This window comes from Diplotaxodon limnothrissa, linkage group LG13 (genome assembly GCF_057381915.1).
Source record: "Diplotaxodon limnothrissa isolate DT_005_m linkage group LG13, D_limnothrissa_male_GT1.1, whole genome shotgun sequence".
NCBI lineage: Eukaryota > Metazoa > Chordata > Actinopteri > Cichliformes > Cichlidae > Diplotaxodon > Diplotaxodon limnothrissa.
The window spans coordinates 23767036-23785179 of record NC_140608.1 but is presented as its reverse complement, the minus strand read 5'-3'; the positions used below and the strand labels follow the sequence as shown (position 1 = coordinate 23785179).

General features: G+C 38.8%; 1 protein-coding gene across 2 annotated transcripts in view; it reads right to left on the bottom strand.

The window, feature by feature from the left end:
• Positions 1 to 3035: 3035 nt before the first annotated feature.
• Positions 3036 to 18144, bottom strand: part of cfap46 (cilia and flagella associated protein 46) — a 79835-nt gene continuing 64726 nt past the window's right edge. The window contains exons 45-59 of one of the 2 annotated variants that reach the window (XM_085369554.1): positions 16438 to 16535; positions 16059 to 16126; positions 14604 to 14770; positions 14280 to 14380; positions 13886 to 13956; positions 13084 to 13251; positions 8815 to 8894; positions 8371 to 8431; positions 8215 to 8247; positions 7967 to 8063; positions 7708 to 7820; positions 4047 to 4128; positions 3737 to 3873; positions 3427 to 3531; positions 3036 to 3157 (exon numbers count right to left, since the gene is read on the bottom strand). In XM_085369554.1, coding sequence (XP_085225680.1) covers positions 3036 to 3157; positions 3427 to 3531; positions 3737 to 3873; positions 4047 to 4128; positions 7708 to 7820; positions 7967 to 8063; positions 8215 to 8247; positions 8371 to 8431; positions 8815 to 8894; positions 13084 to 13251; positions 13886 to 13956; positions 14280 to 14380; positions 14604 to 14770; positions 16059 to 16126; positions 16438 to 16535 — 1503 coding nt within the window. Of the gene's footprint in view, positions 3158 to 3426; positions 3532 to 3736; positions 3874 to 4046; positions 4129 to 7707; positions 7821 to 7966; positions 8064 to 8214; positions 8248 to 8370; positions 8432 to 8814; positions 8895 to 13083; positions 13252 to 13885; positions 13957 to 14279; positions 14381 to 14591; positions 14771 to 16058; positions 16127 to 16437; positions 16536 to 18144 lie in introns of both variants that reach the window. The other variant, XM_085369553.1, reaches the window with a different exon arrangement.

The following is an 18144-nucleotide window of genomic DNA, read 5'->3' as shown; positions in this document are numbered from 1 at the left end:
TCATAATGTCGTGGTCTGGGTGGTTTTCCACAGCATCAGCTCCTCCCCACTGGGTGGAGTCTTTGTTGTTCCTCACCTGATGGCAATCGGACCAGCAGTATTTATGACCGGCGCACTCAACTGGTCTTCGCCAGATTATCTGCCAACTTTACCTCTGAAAACCACCTACCAAGCTCTCCTGGATACCAGTTTGCTGCCACCGGTAATCCCTCTCCGTTTTGGAGCTGCCATTTTCTCCTGCCTGCCTCCCTGCCTTGCATGCAGCACCCACCTGGACCTCTCCTGCCTCCCCCCTCCACGCAACCCTCACCTGCAAGCTTTGCCCGGGCCCGCCACAGTTTTCCCTGCCCAGTACCTGCACCCAGTTATCCCTGCCATCTAGTTTTCACCACAGTATTTTTCTCTCGCCTCAGACATCTAGTTTATGTTCATTGATCCTAGTCTGCACTTTCTGTTAGCCTCTGAGCATTGTAAAAATAAAGTCTCTTTTCGTTACACCTCACCCCTGGCCTCCGGTTTTGAATCTGCGCTTGAGTCCATCCCATGTCCACGGGCCACTGCGCCTGACACATAATGCTTAACTGGGTTAGAAATGAGTGTAAAGCTGTCTTCTTAAAGCTCTTAGAGATTGACATGTTAGTGTCCGTGTGTATATGCACATGTGCACTGAGGGAGACATCTGTTTTTCTGCCCTGAGGGGTGAAAACGAAAGAAAAAGGCAGCAGTGACAGACAGTAAGCAGTAGTTATTTATCAGAATGTGAGGAAGAAGAAAAGTCTAATCCTGGCAAATTACTCTGAATGTCATCAGCAAAATAACACGCTGTCTAGACTTTGGCAACACATGATCTGAAACAATAACTTCTTAAACGTTGTGTAAAAATCAGCATTTTGTTCTAACAGTATTGTGTTTATCACAACTCACACAGCACTACAATCCCGCTGTGTCTTCACAGAAGAAATGCTCTAATCTTATAATCGATATCTGATTGAGGACATCATGAAGCAACATTTGGGCTTGACACAAATCAGCTAAATCAGTCTGAATGCTGCTAAGGGCAAAGTGTCAGAGACTGGCCACATCTACATAAATTTGTCATCTGATAAGGCAGTGAGATAACACTTGGGCCCTTCACACTTTTCTTATTCAGTGTCTATGAAAGAAAGCTGTGGTTTTTTGCACAGTTGATCATTGCTCATGATCAATAAACAACAGAGAGGGAGAAACAGTTATGTGTACAAGGTAAGAAGAAATAATTCAGTCACAGAAATACCAAGAAAACAGATATATTTCTACTAAAGTCAGACCCAAAAGCTGTGTCCCGGCCTAGATATTTAATCATCTGAAAATGTTAAATGAGTACTGCTAGTGACAAGCAGAGATAGGCAGTAAAGCGTTACTATAATCTTTCACGGGAACGTGAAATTCACAGAGAAAACCCCGTATCCCCCCACTGACATGACCGCTGTGGCACCGCGCCTCCAACAGCCTCACTCCTGCTACACAGGTGAAAAAAGACTTAGTGGGAAAGGACTTAGTGCAGAGAAAACCAGCAAGACTCTGCCACAAAATAATCCACTTGTGTATCATCAGCACAAGGCTAACTTGACTGATTAAATTCTCTTCTCTATTGAATTCATACAAAAACAGACACATATGGCGTTATAAACGACTATTTCTTGGTAGAAATTCTCTTTTGTACGAAAACTTCGGCAACGGAGTAGCAAAATAAGGTGTCTTAATTAATAAGCTTTAGAAATGCTGAAAAGATGATTTTGTAACCTTGGTACATGTGCAGGTTAGGTGTTTTTTATCTGCATGTGAGGAGAAAGCTAAGACTTCTTTTCTCTTTGCTAATTTCAGCTTTGGCTGAGCTGAATCTCAGTCAGTTACAATAAAATAGAGTCACATTTAAACCTCTGAGTATAATGTTCTTACAGTGAGAATATGTTTTTTCTCAAGGCTTAAATTTAGGACATTTATTAAACTAAAATGTAGAGTACTGGAATGTCTGATAAAGACACTCTTTAAACTAAAATGAGTGTACGCATTTACAGTTATTTTATGCTTCACTGTATGCTTCTGTAAGAATCAAATAAACTGACAGCCTGACATGGGAAAACAAAAGAACTCTGGTAGATGCTGTGTAGAAGAGACTAAATCAGCATCGACTGGTTATACTGTATAGGTGAGATTCTGAGAAAAGGCAATAACAGAACTGTAGTGAAGCTACTTAACTACAGTCAAGACTAAGCCACACTATCAGCCACTGTTTTCAGGCTCCGTTCTCAAATTCATCTACCCATTTATTTTCTTAATCACTCATCCAGTTTAGGGTTGTAGGGGTGCTGGAGCTTATCCCAGCTTTCACAGGGAGAAAGGCAGACTATACCCTGGACAGTTCACCAGTCTACTGCAGGGCCATCACATAGTGAAAGACAATCATTCACAATTTAAAATGACCAATTAAGCTAATATTCACGCCTTTGGACCGTGAGAGGCAGCCACAGCACCTGGAGTGAACAGCCGTTACATTTGATCCAGGACCTTTTCTTGTTATGATGTAACAATATTAGCCACTACACCACCCAATCTCACATTAATATGCAGGTTCTGTATGCCATTGCAAAGACGAGGCAAAGACATTAATGATACTTTGGTAGTTTGCAACTGCTGCAAAAAATAAACTAAAGCTAGATGTAGCACAGTAAAACCTGTAACACCCACCTGCACACTTCGGGTACCTCTGCTAGAAACAGCGGATCATTCTTTCAAACTTCTAAATTTATTTTATTTCCGTGGTCCCACAGGTACAGACATCAATCATAAAGAGGATAAATCACTGGAAGGTATCAACTCCCCAAGCACTAAAAGCTTTTATTTTTTGTTTGCTGTGAAGTAACATTTTTATTTTATAGAGTTGGGCACTACCATGAGTAGTAAAATCACTACTGAGACCAAAAATGTCTAAGTAAGTGACGGATCAACAATCTTTTTCTTAAATAAAGAAGCTTCAGTTAAGGATATCCAGATTATCACATGACAATCAAGTTGGGAAGGCCATAAAGAACGCAGTTGAAGGCAGATGGTGGGAGAGCCATTTCATGCTGATCATCACCTTCCTTTCTGTCTTGTGAGACAGCGAGGAGCTCTTGATCTACAGAGAAAGCAGTTAGCTGTAAGTTTTATTGAATTTTGCTCCTTTTGTGCAGTATTACCAGTTCTATATTTAGTTATGTAACAATTCTGCTCAATATAGATCAAACAGAATTTATAGACAGTGATTTTTTGTACTCAAAGAGAAACATAAGCATGCAAATTGAATGCATTAATAATAAATAGAATGCAAAAGTGAAGCTACATATATATATATATATATATATATATATATATATATATATATATATATATATATATTTATAGTACCATTTGATCCTTTGACCTTGTGAATACCTTGTGGTATCTCTGAACTGTCCCCTTTTCTGAGGGCATGTACGGCCTGGCCAGAGGTTTGTTGAATCCTTAGTATATCTGCAAGTGGTGGCACACACACACACACACACACACACACACACACACACACACACACGCACACACACACACACGCACACACACACACACAGTGCTAATGTAACGTCTAATAATACCCACAGGTGCAAAGTAAATATTTACACATACTAATTTACAATCTCAGCTTGCAGTAATGTAACGTTTTAAATACACGCCCAGAACCTACTGTCTAAAATAGCGGTCACATTATGTGTGTTCTGTTGAAAGCTGCTGTGCCACTGATTCAGGACTATACAGCCAGCACCACTCAAACTGAGCAGCAGAGCAGTCTCCACGGGATTCTGCAGGGCAAACGTTCCTGCACTGGAGAGAAGCAAAGTAAAGACACAAAGGGAGTAAATGTTGTCTACAAACCTTTACCAAGCAAACAGTCAAAAATACTGCCAAGAAAACAAAAACTTGGAAAATGCTTTAGGAAGGCAAAACAGAAATGGAAAATTTAGTTAGTATTTCATTCATTCTAACTTCTTTGATACCTCCTTTGCCTGCCAAGTTTGGACTGACGGAGAACACTGGCCTTGTTGTGAACCTGGTCAAAGAGCAGAGCCATGTGGCACTCTAAGGAAAAAAACATTATTGCCATCATTAGTTGGCAACAGAACATTCAATACTTTGGGTAATTTTAAGAAAAGTCTCTTGCTAAACAAAAGGATAAGATATATGCTAAATGCATGGCATCTTTTTACTTTTATTTTAATTACGCTGTTAAGCACAATGAATGACCAAGGTTGTGCTTAAAATGTTTACATTTTTGAAATAAAGTTGAGGGGTGTATGATGTATTTGAGAGATAACTGATTAAAGCTGCTGTGAATAACAGAGGGACAGTGCGTGTTAATTAACTAAAACATGACATTTTAGCCTCGGACCCACATCTGACCAACTCTCAATCTGATTTACAAAAACAGAAACATGAGATGAAATATGGAAAAGTTATGACAGAAGGTTAGTTTAAGAGCCAAAGAGGCTTTTAGCAGGATTCTCCTGCACATGCTCGTTGGACACTCCATTTACGTAGAAGCACACAGGCACTCGACCTGTGGCTGTGAAAAACTGGTGCTTTTGTCTGCTACATTTACTCCAGCTGACGGAGACAGTAATGTTGGTTTCCAAACCCTTTGGCTTTGTAGCTGTTTCATTTTTAGTATGGCAGTAAATGCATTCAACTCTGAGGTTGTTGTCAAAGCAACATTAAAGTAGTTTTGTTCTTTAAAGAGTCTTATTTTGTATGAAGTACTGTTTTGTCAGGATGACTGCAGTCCAGGACATGTTGTTTCCGTGTGGAGTAAATTATATTTTGCCATATGAGCACACCTCCCTGACCTTTTCATAGGTAAAAATGGAAAGCCAAAGGTGGTGAGAGCAGAAGCAACCCTCATACAAAGGGTACACCCTCATAGATTTTATGGCAGCTTCTCAAGGCTGGCTCATTTAAGTTGGACATTCAAAATTGACAATTCTTTCTGAAAACCACGGATACAGTCACCACTGTATCAGCCTGTATCTGGTTTTAATCAGCATACAGTTCAAATGTCAGCATCCACATGCACACGGCACCTCCGCGAGGACCCCTCTTGATGCTCAGTTTTATGTAAAGCTACTGGAACAGCACACTGGGACTTCTAGAGAATGCCTTTTATAGAGAAGACCTTGCTTATTTAGATAGTAAATATTACAACAGCATAGCTCCGTGATTGCCAGTGATACCCCTCAGCCAGTGTTGGGAAGGTTACTTTTAAAATGTATTCCACTACAGATTACAGAATACATGCCCCAAAATGTATTTTGTAACGTATTCCGTTACGTTACTCAATGAGAGTAACGTATTCTGAATACTTTGGATTACTTAATATATTATCGTGCTTTTTACAACTACATGAATGTACTATTGCTGTGTGATTTATTACTATTACTGAAGTTTATTCGACATAGCAATACCAACTAGATTTTTAAATCTTAATATAAAATGAGTAACAGTAGGGTGGACATTAGGTAAGGCAGCACTGTTTGCAACGATCTCGTATAGAAAACTATCCTGCGTGTATATAAAAAAGGTCTGCTGCTCCGAACCGTAGCAAAGGGACCTCTGGTTAATATGTCGGGTTCGTGTCGGGCTCGTAGCTGAAAACTAGCTTTACTTTGTTGTCTGGGTCAACTTTGCTAGCGAGAGACAGAGAGAGGCGTTGAAAGGCTGCTCCAACGGAACTTATTGTTTCGGAGGAAAACATGAACACAGTGTACAGTCGAGTCTTAATAGCTTACTTACAACTGGGCTACAGTGCCCATGAGGCTACATTCCTTAGGGCTATGCCTGTAACACTCTGCCTATTGCCCTCATATTAAATAATTTTTTGAACAACAATTTAAAAAAATATTTCGTCACATCATTATGCGCAAGTAGAGGTGAAATGGGCCACGAGATTGAGACCCAGAAATTAGAGCCTCTTAATGCGTTTTGTTTGGGTTTCCACCAGCGTGGAATGACCAAAAATAGAGAGGGGACAGCCTAACATACGAAACAGGAAAAGACCGCTGTGTAATCCATTTATTTTAACAAAGTAACTGTATTCTGAATACCACCTTTTTAAATGGTAACTGTAACGGAATGACCACACACACACCGCCCGATAGAGTGATGAGAATACCCCGTCAGCCTTTTACAACTGAGGGATAAAAACATACAAGCAGCAGATGGTGCTACATGTCCTCAATGACACCACTTTCCCCGAAAAACATAAATTGAACAAAACCTAATCACATCATGTTGGCCAGTTAAGCAGTAACAATCGACTGTGTTGTGAAGTAACAGCTGCAATTCAGACCACTGTGTCATTCACACTATAGTTAGCAGCACTAATGTCGGTCTAGTGGGTGCCACATATGTCCGGCCTGGGGCAGGACATATGAGGCACACTGCCAATCACATCTCAGATTACCTTTGCTTGCTGGTGAAGGAGATGAAAGGGGACGTGAAGGTGAAGCACAGTTGTTTTTAAAAAAATATCTTTTGAAAGTGTAAAAAGCATTTTTAGTGCCAGTTATCATTTATTTAAAAACTGCTGAAAGGGAGGAGTGAAGAAACTTTCTATAATCACTCAGAATGTCTCCTCACAGTAAACAGATTACGACAGGCAAAAGTTCCTGGGATTAGACTACCCTTCTTCTACAGTTTCAACTTCTGAAGAAGAAAGTGTAAATGACCCTTGTTAAATTTATTTTTACAAAACATTATTTCCATACAGTCAATTAACAGCAGCCTTCCCAGTGAGCATGGCCCAGTATTAAAGTCAAAATCATTAATCCTCATTATGTTTTTGATATTACTTTATTTATTACAGGCACTCAGTGAAGTTGAGGAAATGTTATTCCAAGTATTAGCTAGTAAAACCTCATTGATTTCTCACTGCAGTGCAAGGATGTTTATATTTATACTCACTCAGGGAATGAAACATTGACAGAGTTAAGGAGATTAAGCCCACTGCTCCATTTACTGTTTACATAATCTACAAAGCTGCTTCAAATTTTAATCATTCATTCATTCGTTTGTTCATTCATTCCAGTATTTTGCCTGTTGTTTTCACCCCAGTCTAGCACCTAAAACACGTCAGGAAACTCAAAGCTTTGTGTGATTTCATGAACTGATACATATAAGAGAACAAATGACTGTTGTTTTCTGCCGTGTCTTTGTTGTTGGTATTCTCTTATTGCTCTCGAATCTCTTCCTCTTCCATGTGTCAACTTCACTCCTCTGTTCCTTCTCGTTTCCCAAACCCGTCATTGGTGCCTTATTAACACAGTATTACCTTATCAAACATCTTCCAAGTATGCCAACCATGTCACAAATTATTTAGGTTATCATTTCATGTATATAATTAAAATACCATTTTTCTTTGCTTTGTCTGTACTAAGAACAACCTTATGAAGTTCATGTCAGTGTGACAATGACATTGGCTGGTTCTGTGTCATTCCACTCATTACAGTCTTCGTATTTTTTAATGCTCACATGCAGTAGTAGCCATAACAAAGTGATGAATGTACTGTGAGTTATTAAATTATGAGATGGAAGCAGTAAATGCATTGTCTTTACATTCCTTTATAAATACTACAATCACAGACGGGAAAATGAGTGTAAACGTACCAGACAAATTGAGGGATGCTAGTTTGTCAGGTGGTATGTTTTCCATGAAGTGTTCCACCCCCAGGTAAATAAAGCCACTGCATCTGCACAACATTTGCTCCATTTCTGACAGGCTTAACAAATATGAAGATATGTTAGCAAAGCAGAAGTGACTGGTCGTGTGTTGAATATAACAGATACAGTTGGCTGTTGCTGTGCTCAAAGAGCCAAGAGGGAAAAAATGGTGTATAACTTTGATTTGCTGCACTCTAAGACTCACCTGGGTGTCTGTTTGCTGCCCATGAAGCCCTCCCACAGATGAGTTACATGCTGGGTTTCCAAAATCTCCTTCATCTTCATGCTCAAACTGGTCCCTTCTGTGTGATATAATGTATATTATTCTAGACATCTTAAACACTTTATCTAACCTACAATGACCAGTTGCATGTCTTTGAATATATCCATCCATCCATCCATCCATCCATCCATCCATCCATTCTCTTCCACTAATATTAACAAATTACTTACCAAAGTGGCCATCATTGTAAGGATCAACGAGATCTTTAAAAGGCATGTTAAGAAGTATAACGGACCTGAATTAAATGAACTGAATTAAATACCCAATCTTATATGTGAAATTACATATTTCTTTTTAACAAAAGTAATTCTGAAAACAAAAGATACATTTGAAGTTACGCATGTCCACTGGAAAGGTGTTAGAAGGCAGCACATGACTGGCAGGTACCTGGGTAAACAAATTTTAGTTTTTACAGCTCAAAGCAGCTAAAAATGTATACAAAGTGGAAATAAATAAATGACATATCACATAAATGTGCAAACATGCAAATATTATTTTGTACACACTTATATGTGCCAACTAATGTATATCACGACTGAGAAAACAGAAGCAGAAAAGAGGGTTTGATGAAAAAACAGAAGTGATGCACAACAGGGGATAAATACCCAGAAGCTTGAACTAGGATCTTTATGAAAACATTATGTAATTGATTGAAAACCACACTTAAAAGAGACGCGGGGAGCAACTTAAATAATTGCCAGTGCTGACAGGAGGTAAAAGGAATATTGCTTTCTGTATCTGGCAGGCCCAGATTAATTTACTGAACTCACCGCTTTGATGACTTGGCTTTGATCTCCCCTCGTTTTAGTTCCCTTGCCACCTTTGGTCTCCTTTTTGTTGTCACTTTCAACTGCCACAAACAGGAAGCAGAATTAATACATACACTTGTCTGCAGGGCAGACTACACAGCTTTTGGACTGGTAAATAATTTTTATTTTTTTAAAACAACTTTCTCAGAGACAGCAAAGTCATTGGCACTTATTGGTGACAGAAGAACCAAAGGTTTCCTCCTGGCTGCAACGCCTTTGCAAAGGAAAACACTTGCTATTAGCATGTGTTATCATTTTCAGTGCATTACTCAAAACTGATGCTTTATACGTTATAAATAAGGTAGAAAACATTAAGTTTATTTTTATTATTCTGTTGTTCCATTTTTAGTGTCAGGCCATTAGCAGGCTGTAGAAGAAGGCTCCATCTGTTGGCTGACCAGTCCAACACTATTCCAAAGTGAAATCTGTTCAAATGTTGCAAAGATACTGAATGCAACAATTCAACTAATTTGGCATATCCCAAACTTCCATTTTATCTTTTAGGAAAAAACAATTTTGAGTAAAATAACAAAGAGAATAAAAAATAAAACCGTAACATCTCTTAAAACGAAAGTAGTTAAACTACCTATGAACATCCATTCTGATATACGCATTTTAATAACCCAACCGCCTTGATAACAAATGTCCTACTATAGCATGTACTCAAACATGTCATTAAAGTCAGATCTTTGCATAATGCACATCTCAGAAAAACGCAAAGTTACTTTTCATTTTTTTTAACGATTATAAACATGCATCCTCATCAGGTTACGCCCTTTAACCCGAACATCATTTACTAAAACTTATTTATTTAATCTATTCATAAATATCCAAAACTAGTTCATGCATTATAGTCCTTACAATCCTTTATTATCAGGCTAAGGCTCCATGAAGAGCCATCAGCTGAACCGAAAAGCCAAAATAAGAGTATTAAGAGAGACTAACAGAGAGACATATTTCTCCCATATCAGCTTGTCTCCAATCCTGAATGTAGAATTCTTCTTTTTACATACAATGTCCTGAATAATCAGGCTCTGTCGTCTCTTAAAGAACTCTTAATAGCTCATAATAATCATTCCGATAAGCTCTTGTGTCATTTATGGTCCCTTGAGTTTCCAAAAGTAGACAGTATTGGTTCCCCCTCATGTGGAACATGGACAGGATCTGCCGTTTAAAAGTTTGCTTCAAACTTTTCTTTTTGATAAACCTTGTACAGTGGTCCCTCGTTTATTGTGGGTGTTACATTCCAAAAATAACCCACGATAGGTGAAATCCACGAAGTAGCCAACTTTATTTTTTACAATTAATATAGATGTTTTAAGGCTGTAAACCCTTAACTTACACACTTTATACACTTTTCTCAGACAGGCATCAACATTTTCACACGTTTCTCTCTTGTTTAAACACTCTCAAAGTTCAAACCTTCGTAGAAAAATAAGTCCAGTATTATAGAACGAACCAAAGATCAAACCCTGTTTTCAGGTCCAGAACATGGGAATAGAGCAGCTGCCAGAGAATCAATGGTACAGACGTAGAGGAAGCAAGAAGAATGAGTAGAGTAAAGTTTGACTAATCTGACTGTTTGGTTTCACCTTCTAATCCTTTGACATTGACACTGTTATGCTTGTTGTCTTCTGCTAGCGAAGATCTATGTAGATTTGACAAGCTGAACGCATTCTGTACTGTACAGGAGACACGACACGAGATTGATTGAAAATGGTCTACAGCTGATCAGGATGCAAACCACAATGTAAAAAAAACCAAACAAAAAAACCATGCAAAACTGCACCCCCCCCCAAAATATCCGCAAAATAGCGAGGCTGTGAAAAGTGAACCGTGATATAGTGAGGGACCACTGTAGTTAGGAATGAATAACATGATCCTGAACCTTAGTTATACTGTTGTGGGCTCTGGCGTGTTGGTCATTATGCACTGGAGAATTTTTAAGCACTCACTCTTTTCACTTTTGTATTTACAATCTATTGCATGTCATTACATTTTCTTTTCTCTTTCTATGGTTCATCGTTTCTTGGCCTTGTTGTTTGTTGTTGCCTCTCCTCTTTTCTCCCATTTCTTTATTCTCACCCTCCCAAGGATTGAAAGTAGATGTAGTAGCACTTTATCAACCCCACAATAGTAGTAGTAGCTGTCTCTCCCTGACCCTGGTTCTGCCCCAGGTCTTGTCCTGTTAGAAGGAAGTCCTTCCTTCCTAACATCACCAAGTACCTGCACATAGGAGACCATTGCCTTAACACAACTGCACCTCATCTTATAATTACTTCAGTATGATTGAATAAAAATGCCTTTACTCTGTTTCAAATGTTATGTTAATATTTTGACTGCATACCTTTCATATCAGGATGTTTTTAAAGATCACACAGCATCACTGACTACATGCTATCAGTATGTTCTACCTTAATCTAGACCACCCACCGCAGTTTGCTGTGACTCCCATAGTTAATTATAAATCTTTCTGGCAATAAAAAATAATTCTAATATAGAAAACTGCTTAGCACCATGGTTTTTTTCCTAAGTGAAAATTAAATGTAAAATCTGACTGTACAGTTAAAATCACACAACCTGATCACTCAGTAACACACACACAGTAAAATCTGAAGAAGCAGTAAGAACAGACACGCGTGCAAAAGCATGTGTTTACCCCCCTGAGGGCAATCTTTTTATAGTTTGTGCTAATTTGTCCTGTGTGTACTTCATGCAAAGCAGTGCACAGAATAACAAATAGCCCTTTCAAAAGTGGTTTCAGGCGCTACATCTTCTTGACACAATGGTAAACTGTAGATGTCAAAATTATGGTAATCATGGTCTGGGGGAAAAAAAGCAAACACTAATTTTTTCTGTGGTCTGATCGTCACCCGTGTGTTTGATCCAGACATCAAAAGATGTATTAAGAAAAGCTTGTTGTAATATTTTCCCATCTGTGGCATACAAGTCTCAAGGGATACACAGACACACACATACATAAATAGTAGTTTAACAGTAACCTTTGAACAGTGACTCAAGAGATGCAAATGATTCAACCTTTAAAAAGGTACAGATGTCTGCAGGATCCCATTCAGTGCTCTTTTTACCTCCTTTCTATTCACCTATTCCTTTCCAAAATAGTAAAGCACTGAAACACCATCAACCCCCCAAAAAAGAGAAAGGAAACAACTGGACCGGGCACGATATGTGTAATAAAGTTGATTAAAATGATGCTCATTTGTTTCTGTTTTTACTGTATCAAAAATAAAAACACAATGTGAATACTGTCCTAGGCTTCATTTATTTGCCTTATAGCTTTGCAGCCATGTTGGTTGATTTATCTGAAACAAAAACCTATCCTTAATAAATGTGGATACAATTTCGAAGGGCGAAAGAGAAAAAAACGACAGTGTGTCAGTTTCGGTTAAGGTTCTTTCTTTTTTCTGCCTCTAAACCCTGCAATCAGTTCATCTTCTGGCACGCTGAGCAAGTCAAGACAGTAAGTGTGCAACAGTTTACGAAAAACTTGACGTGGTGCCTTTTTGCGGACCATTGTGGACCATTGACTGTGTCTGCTGATTACAAGCAGGAGACACAGTTAATGGACATCTATTTAAAAAAAGAAAAAAAAAAAGGTTGTGGTATTCACTTCACAGACGTCTTCATGAAATTCTGCATGACAGCAAGATGTGAAATGACCTTTCTCTCCTGAACAGATTTCTATGGATGGCTGCTTGCAGTCTACATCCTGATGTCAAGATACCTCTGCAAATGTAAGCTATTTTTCACTCAGATAACGAGGAATTATGTGATGTGAGGCAAAGGTCCGATCGTACACCTATGTATGGGTGGGTTTAGGCAACCCAGAAAGGGCTTCCTTCATTTATAGACCTCCGCTTCAAATATATATGAATGTGTGTGTGCGTGAGTGTGTTTGAGTGTGTGTGTGGGGTGTTTGTGTCCTCGACTATAACAAAGTCAAACTTAGGACCTTTTTAATAGTCCATTAATTTAAATTAAGGTCCATGGTTTAGCAATGCCTCACAGTCACATTGAATGGCTGGAGTATTGCAAATATTTAGCTGTAGTCTATAAATGTCAGATATAAATTCTTTATTGGGCTACATATAAATACAATCAATTTTCACATGGCTACTGGTGTTAAAGTTGCAGGTCCCTTGGAAAGGGTAAGAGATTTAGTTCGTGCTTACAAATATTTTAGAGTATATACATGTGTGAATGTATTACCTTTTTCTTCTCTCTTTAGGCGACTGTAAAAAAGCTGAAGGGAAAAGTCCCGAGTCACAGAACTCAGGCTATCTTCTTTCAGGATAGACATGGATTCCAGAGGCAGCTCCAGCAACCTCTTGTCTGCCAGTACCACCACATACTCCCCTGGTTCAGTTGGCATTTTAACTGTATATATCATATACATAAAAGTACAAGTTTCACATGCATCACATATTTTGTGACAGTGTAAATGTCATAGAGCAATATACTCCCAACTGTACAGACATTATAAGGCATCAACCTGTACAGTTTTTAACCATATGTGCAGAACTAAAAGTATTTAAAAAGAAAACTGTAGATGGTGTGATAATTCCAACAATGTGCAGTAGAAAAATCCCACCAAATTTTGGAATAATGGTTCATATGATACAGAGGAATCATGCCTTCAACAAACAGCACAGTTTGCAGGCTGGCTAGTAAGGCTGCATTCCTCTTTCTTTCCTAATCATCGGGATTCCCATGAGTGTACTGCAACCTAGCCACATTAATAGCCTTAAACAATATGGATCTTTATGCTTTTAAAAAAGGCATAGGCTTCAGTCACTTTGCATACTCTGAATGTGCAGAGGAGGTAAAATTGGTGTCATGCTCTGAATATTCTTCCTATGACATGACTAAAGGTAATTACAACCCATTCAATCTGGATTTATGACAATTTAATGCTTTTTAAAATCCTTATTCGATGCAAAAATAACCATAACAACCTTAGGCTGTCAGAGACACAGGCAAGCGTATGTTCAACAGCTCACTGCTCCTTTACCTGAGCTCTCTTTCTCTTCTTTATCTTTGGTTTTGGCCATTTCAGGGGTTGGCAGAGATGCAGCATCTGGCCTGAAGATAAGACCAGGTGAGGATCAGCAAAACTACACTTATGTAGAGGCATTTAAAGTATAAACCATTCATATTATCAGAATTGGTCAGACATTTGTTTCATAACTAAAACCCTGTGTACATAAACCATGGCATAAACAATACAAAAGATTCACATACACTTGAATTGTACACCATTCAAACACTCCATTCAATAGCTCCTTTTATAATTGAGTTCAGATTTCTGAGCATTAAAAAAGTGTTAAAGCCTCCTTCCCTGGGTTAAAAAAAAAACATGTAGGGAATATGTAGTTGTTAGGAATTAAAGTGTCTGACATATTCACCTTAAGCAAGAGAAGTCAAACTGTTTGAGGAGTGGATTTAAATATTCTTCCATGTCTTTTACAAGTTCTCTGAAACGACATGCTAACTCTCCTGATAGTTTCTGTATAGAGAAACAAGAGAGAAAGCAGGGTGAGGGGTTTTAGACCACTGATCAGTTTCACACGTACATTTCTTTCAGTTAGATGTTGCTTGGGAATAAAAGTTTTCCCAGTAAGTAAGAAATAGACATGACGTAAAATTAAGTGCAGCGTAGTGAGTGCATTCGTCGAGTAATAGAGTGAAAGGCAAGTCGTGGCTTTAACAGGACAGACATGGAGAAAAACCTGATACTCCTCAGAGGCCTCCAGCCTGTCCTCAACGCTGCGCAAAGAGTCTTTATTGAGGAGGGCATGTCTTGTCTCCTGGCAAAAAGCCCGAGTCTGTTCCCTCAGTGCCAGTAGAGCCTGTGGGCAGACTGAAACCTTGGCCATCCCAGAGCACGTCAAGCTACCTGGAACCACAGAATGACACACAATCAGACATGCATACTCACAGACGCTGAGTACTTACTGGCTTTGTAATTGGTCCCCGTGAGCATCTCTCACACCCTCCTCTTCTTGGTCTTTTCATCTATCCTTTTCTTTTCCTCACTGCTTGTTGTTTAATGAATTTTCTCACATTCTCAGGCAGTGCATCCAGCCCTTTGCACCACTCTTACCACTTCTTATGTCAATCAAATCCCAGAAAAGGTCATGAGTAAAGTAAGTAAAGCTATATGCTAATATCATGACTTATGAACTTATTATGACTTATGAAAGCTGGTGTTTCATGCCCCCCCCCCCCCCCCCCCCCCCCCCCCCCCCACCACCACCACCACACACACACACACACACACACACACTCTTCTTGATTTTATCCCCTCTTTTTGTTCTCATTAAATCTGAAATTTTCATTTGCCTTTCAGACAAATGTTACGTGGGAATATTAAATTCGCCTTGTTATGTATAAATGCAGACAACAATGATGCATGTGTGAGATAAAGACCACATTCCTCAGATGCAGATGCAAATCAGATGCAGTGTAAAGATACAGAGAAAAAGAAAGTACACATTCTTTCAATTCTAAGTTTTTATATATTAGGGTGTAATAAAATATCATCTGTTTCCCATAGCAGCTCATATAATTTGGTTAATGCAACCTTAGGCCAACAACAACATATGAAATGTCACAAAAAAGTAAAGCAAAATGCAGAAGCAATGTGTGAAAAACTAAATACACCATTCTAGCTTCTAGAACCATGTAATTGCTTTCTGTATAATTATCATGCTCTCACATTATTGTGGAGAAAGTCTGAGGCTCTTCTTTGTGACATTCCTTCAGTTCATTGATGTTTGTGGGGATTCCTTTATGCACAACTGCCTTAAGGTCCCGCTACATCATTTTAGCCATGTCAAAATCTGAATTTGACAGAACCATTACAACACACTGGTTCTTTTCTTTTTCAGCCATCCTGTTGTAGATTTGCTGCTGTACTTGGGATCATGTCCTGTTGCTTGACCCAATGTGGGTCAAGCTCTGGTTCTCGAATAGATTGCCTCATATTTGACTCTAGAATCAACAGCATTTGATTAGCAGTACCTAGCTGTTACTTACCATCTAAATTCATATGGAAGCAGTGAATGTATTTAAATTTGTTTTTTATACACTGCTTCTGCATTTTGGCTTAGTTTTTTGGCTTAGACACAGTGCCCACCTAAAGATCTATCTCAACAGTATTAGTTTAAAAATATGTATCACACCTGTAACTTGTGGTGTCCTTCCCTTCTGAGCTTTAGTTGCCTCATAGAAACCACCATAGAGTTGTGACCTAAAAAAAAACAACACAAAAAGGAAAATAATTTCTACTCTTTAACTATAAACCCTTAAAATATGTGGTGCATCACCTTTACTTAGAACATACTTAATTGAAAAGAACATAGAATTCTCTAGTCACGTTAAATGCTACTCTCAACATGAATCATTGGGCTCATTCAGCTCCTCCAAACAGGACTACAACTAGTGTGACTTGTGACCTGTGATTATTCACTCAGTTGCTTTAATACTATTGAGATAGGGGACAAAAGTTACACAAAAGAGACAACAAAGATATAAAATGGAAAATGAAAAAACATAAAGTACCCATCTTCAGAGTGCTGAAGCAGCAAGATCTTAAGAGTGGGGGGGAGTTCTCCCAGAATGCTCGGGTGGTTGGGGATGATTGTCAGGTGGCTGAAGGTCTGCAAATCAGATAGTAAAGATCACAAATGTATATATAGTCATAGCAACTGCTTTTTGTTTCTCTCTCTCAAATGAAAGATCTTACTGAGCAAAATTCTCATTTGAATTCCACAACCCCAATCCCAAAAAAGTTGGAACACTGTAACATTTAAATATCAAAATGTCCAAACTGAGACAATTTATAATTTTGTTAAAAATCATAGTTCATTTTGAATGTGATGACAGCAATACATCTGACAACTCGGGAGAGGGGCAACAAAAAGCTGCAAAAGTGAATGACACAAAAAAGAAACAGCTGGAGGCACATTTTATAAATAATTAGGTTAGAATTCTGAGATTAAAGTCAGAATTCTGAGAAAAAAATAATTCTGATGAAAAAGTCAGAATTCTGAGAAAAAAGTCAGAATTGTGACTTAAATCTCAGAATTGTGACTTTAATCACAGAATTCTGACTTTTTTCTCAGAATTCTGAGATAAAGTCACAATTCTGAGAAAAACGTCAGAATTGTGACTTTATCTCAGAATTCCGACTTTAATCTCAGAATTTTGAAAAAGAAGAAAAAAAAAGACGTGCCCACTTTTTTCCCCCCAGTGGCCCTAATCCTCTTCCATACATTTAAAATGGATTAAGCTGTTTAAGCCTTTTTTGGAAAACATGAACGCCATGTGCTCTGGACTAAAGAATTGAGAACTTGTTTTCAGGTCTCTGTTTAAAAGCCTGCGTCTCTGATGGTATGGATGTACATCAGTGCCTTCCTTGGAATGGCAATGGTTGGGGAAGATGTAATAAAATGATAAAATACAAATAGAAATGCACAATGTATTGCCAACTGCTGCACCTGTAAGAAAAACAAACTTACAACACTGGGAACATAAACATTCGAAAATGCACAGGTACATAAATCAATCTTCTTGTGGTTTGAGTGTGAGAGAGAGAATGAGAGAGACCGTTGGGGCGCACATGGTCATCTGGGACTCTATTGGGTGGGAGTCCCAGATGACCAGGGGCGATGGGCAGCCAACCCCACTAGAGGCTGGTGCGAGCCGGGATCAGCATCCCAGGGCTCCAGGGACCCAAGAATAACCCAGTACCTGGGAGAGCCTTAATATCAAAATTGAGGGGCAGATAGCAGCCCCACCCACCAACTGCTGGTTAGCCCACCTGTCCCCCAAAGCCCTATGTGTTTGATGATGTTGTGAACCTTAATGACTATAGTGTAGAGGGGCAGGTCGCTGCGCAGTACAGCGAGCAGAGCCAGATGAATGGCTCTACCCGCTGTGACCTACGAGACCCACAACCCTCCATCAAGACTCTACCCTAGAGGCTACCCCTGGAAGGATACAGCCGGGAAACAACTGGTTCAGTAGGCAAATTGGTATGTTCTGAAAACAACATCTTTCTCTGACATTACAAATGACAGAAATTACAAATTCTCTCATTCCTATTACCGTTTCCTAAATATTCTTCTCGTCCATAAATGCTGATTTAAATATTCTCCTTTAATATTCTCCTTTATTCTCCTTTGTGTCAATGCCTGTCTATCATCAGTTTTTCAATGCATATGTTTAGGAGGTCTCAGCAGCAGTTTTCTAAAGCTATAAACAGCT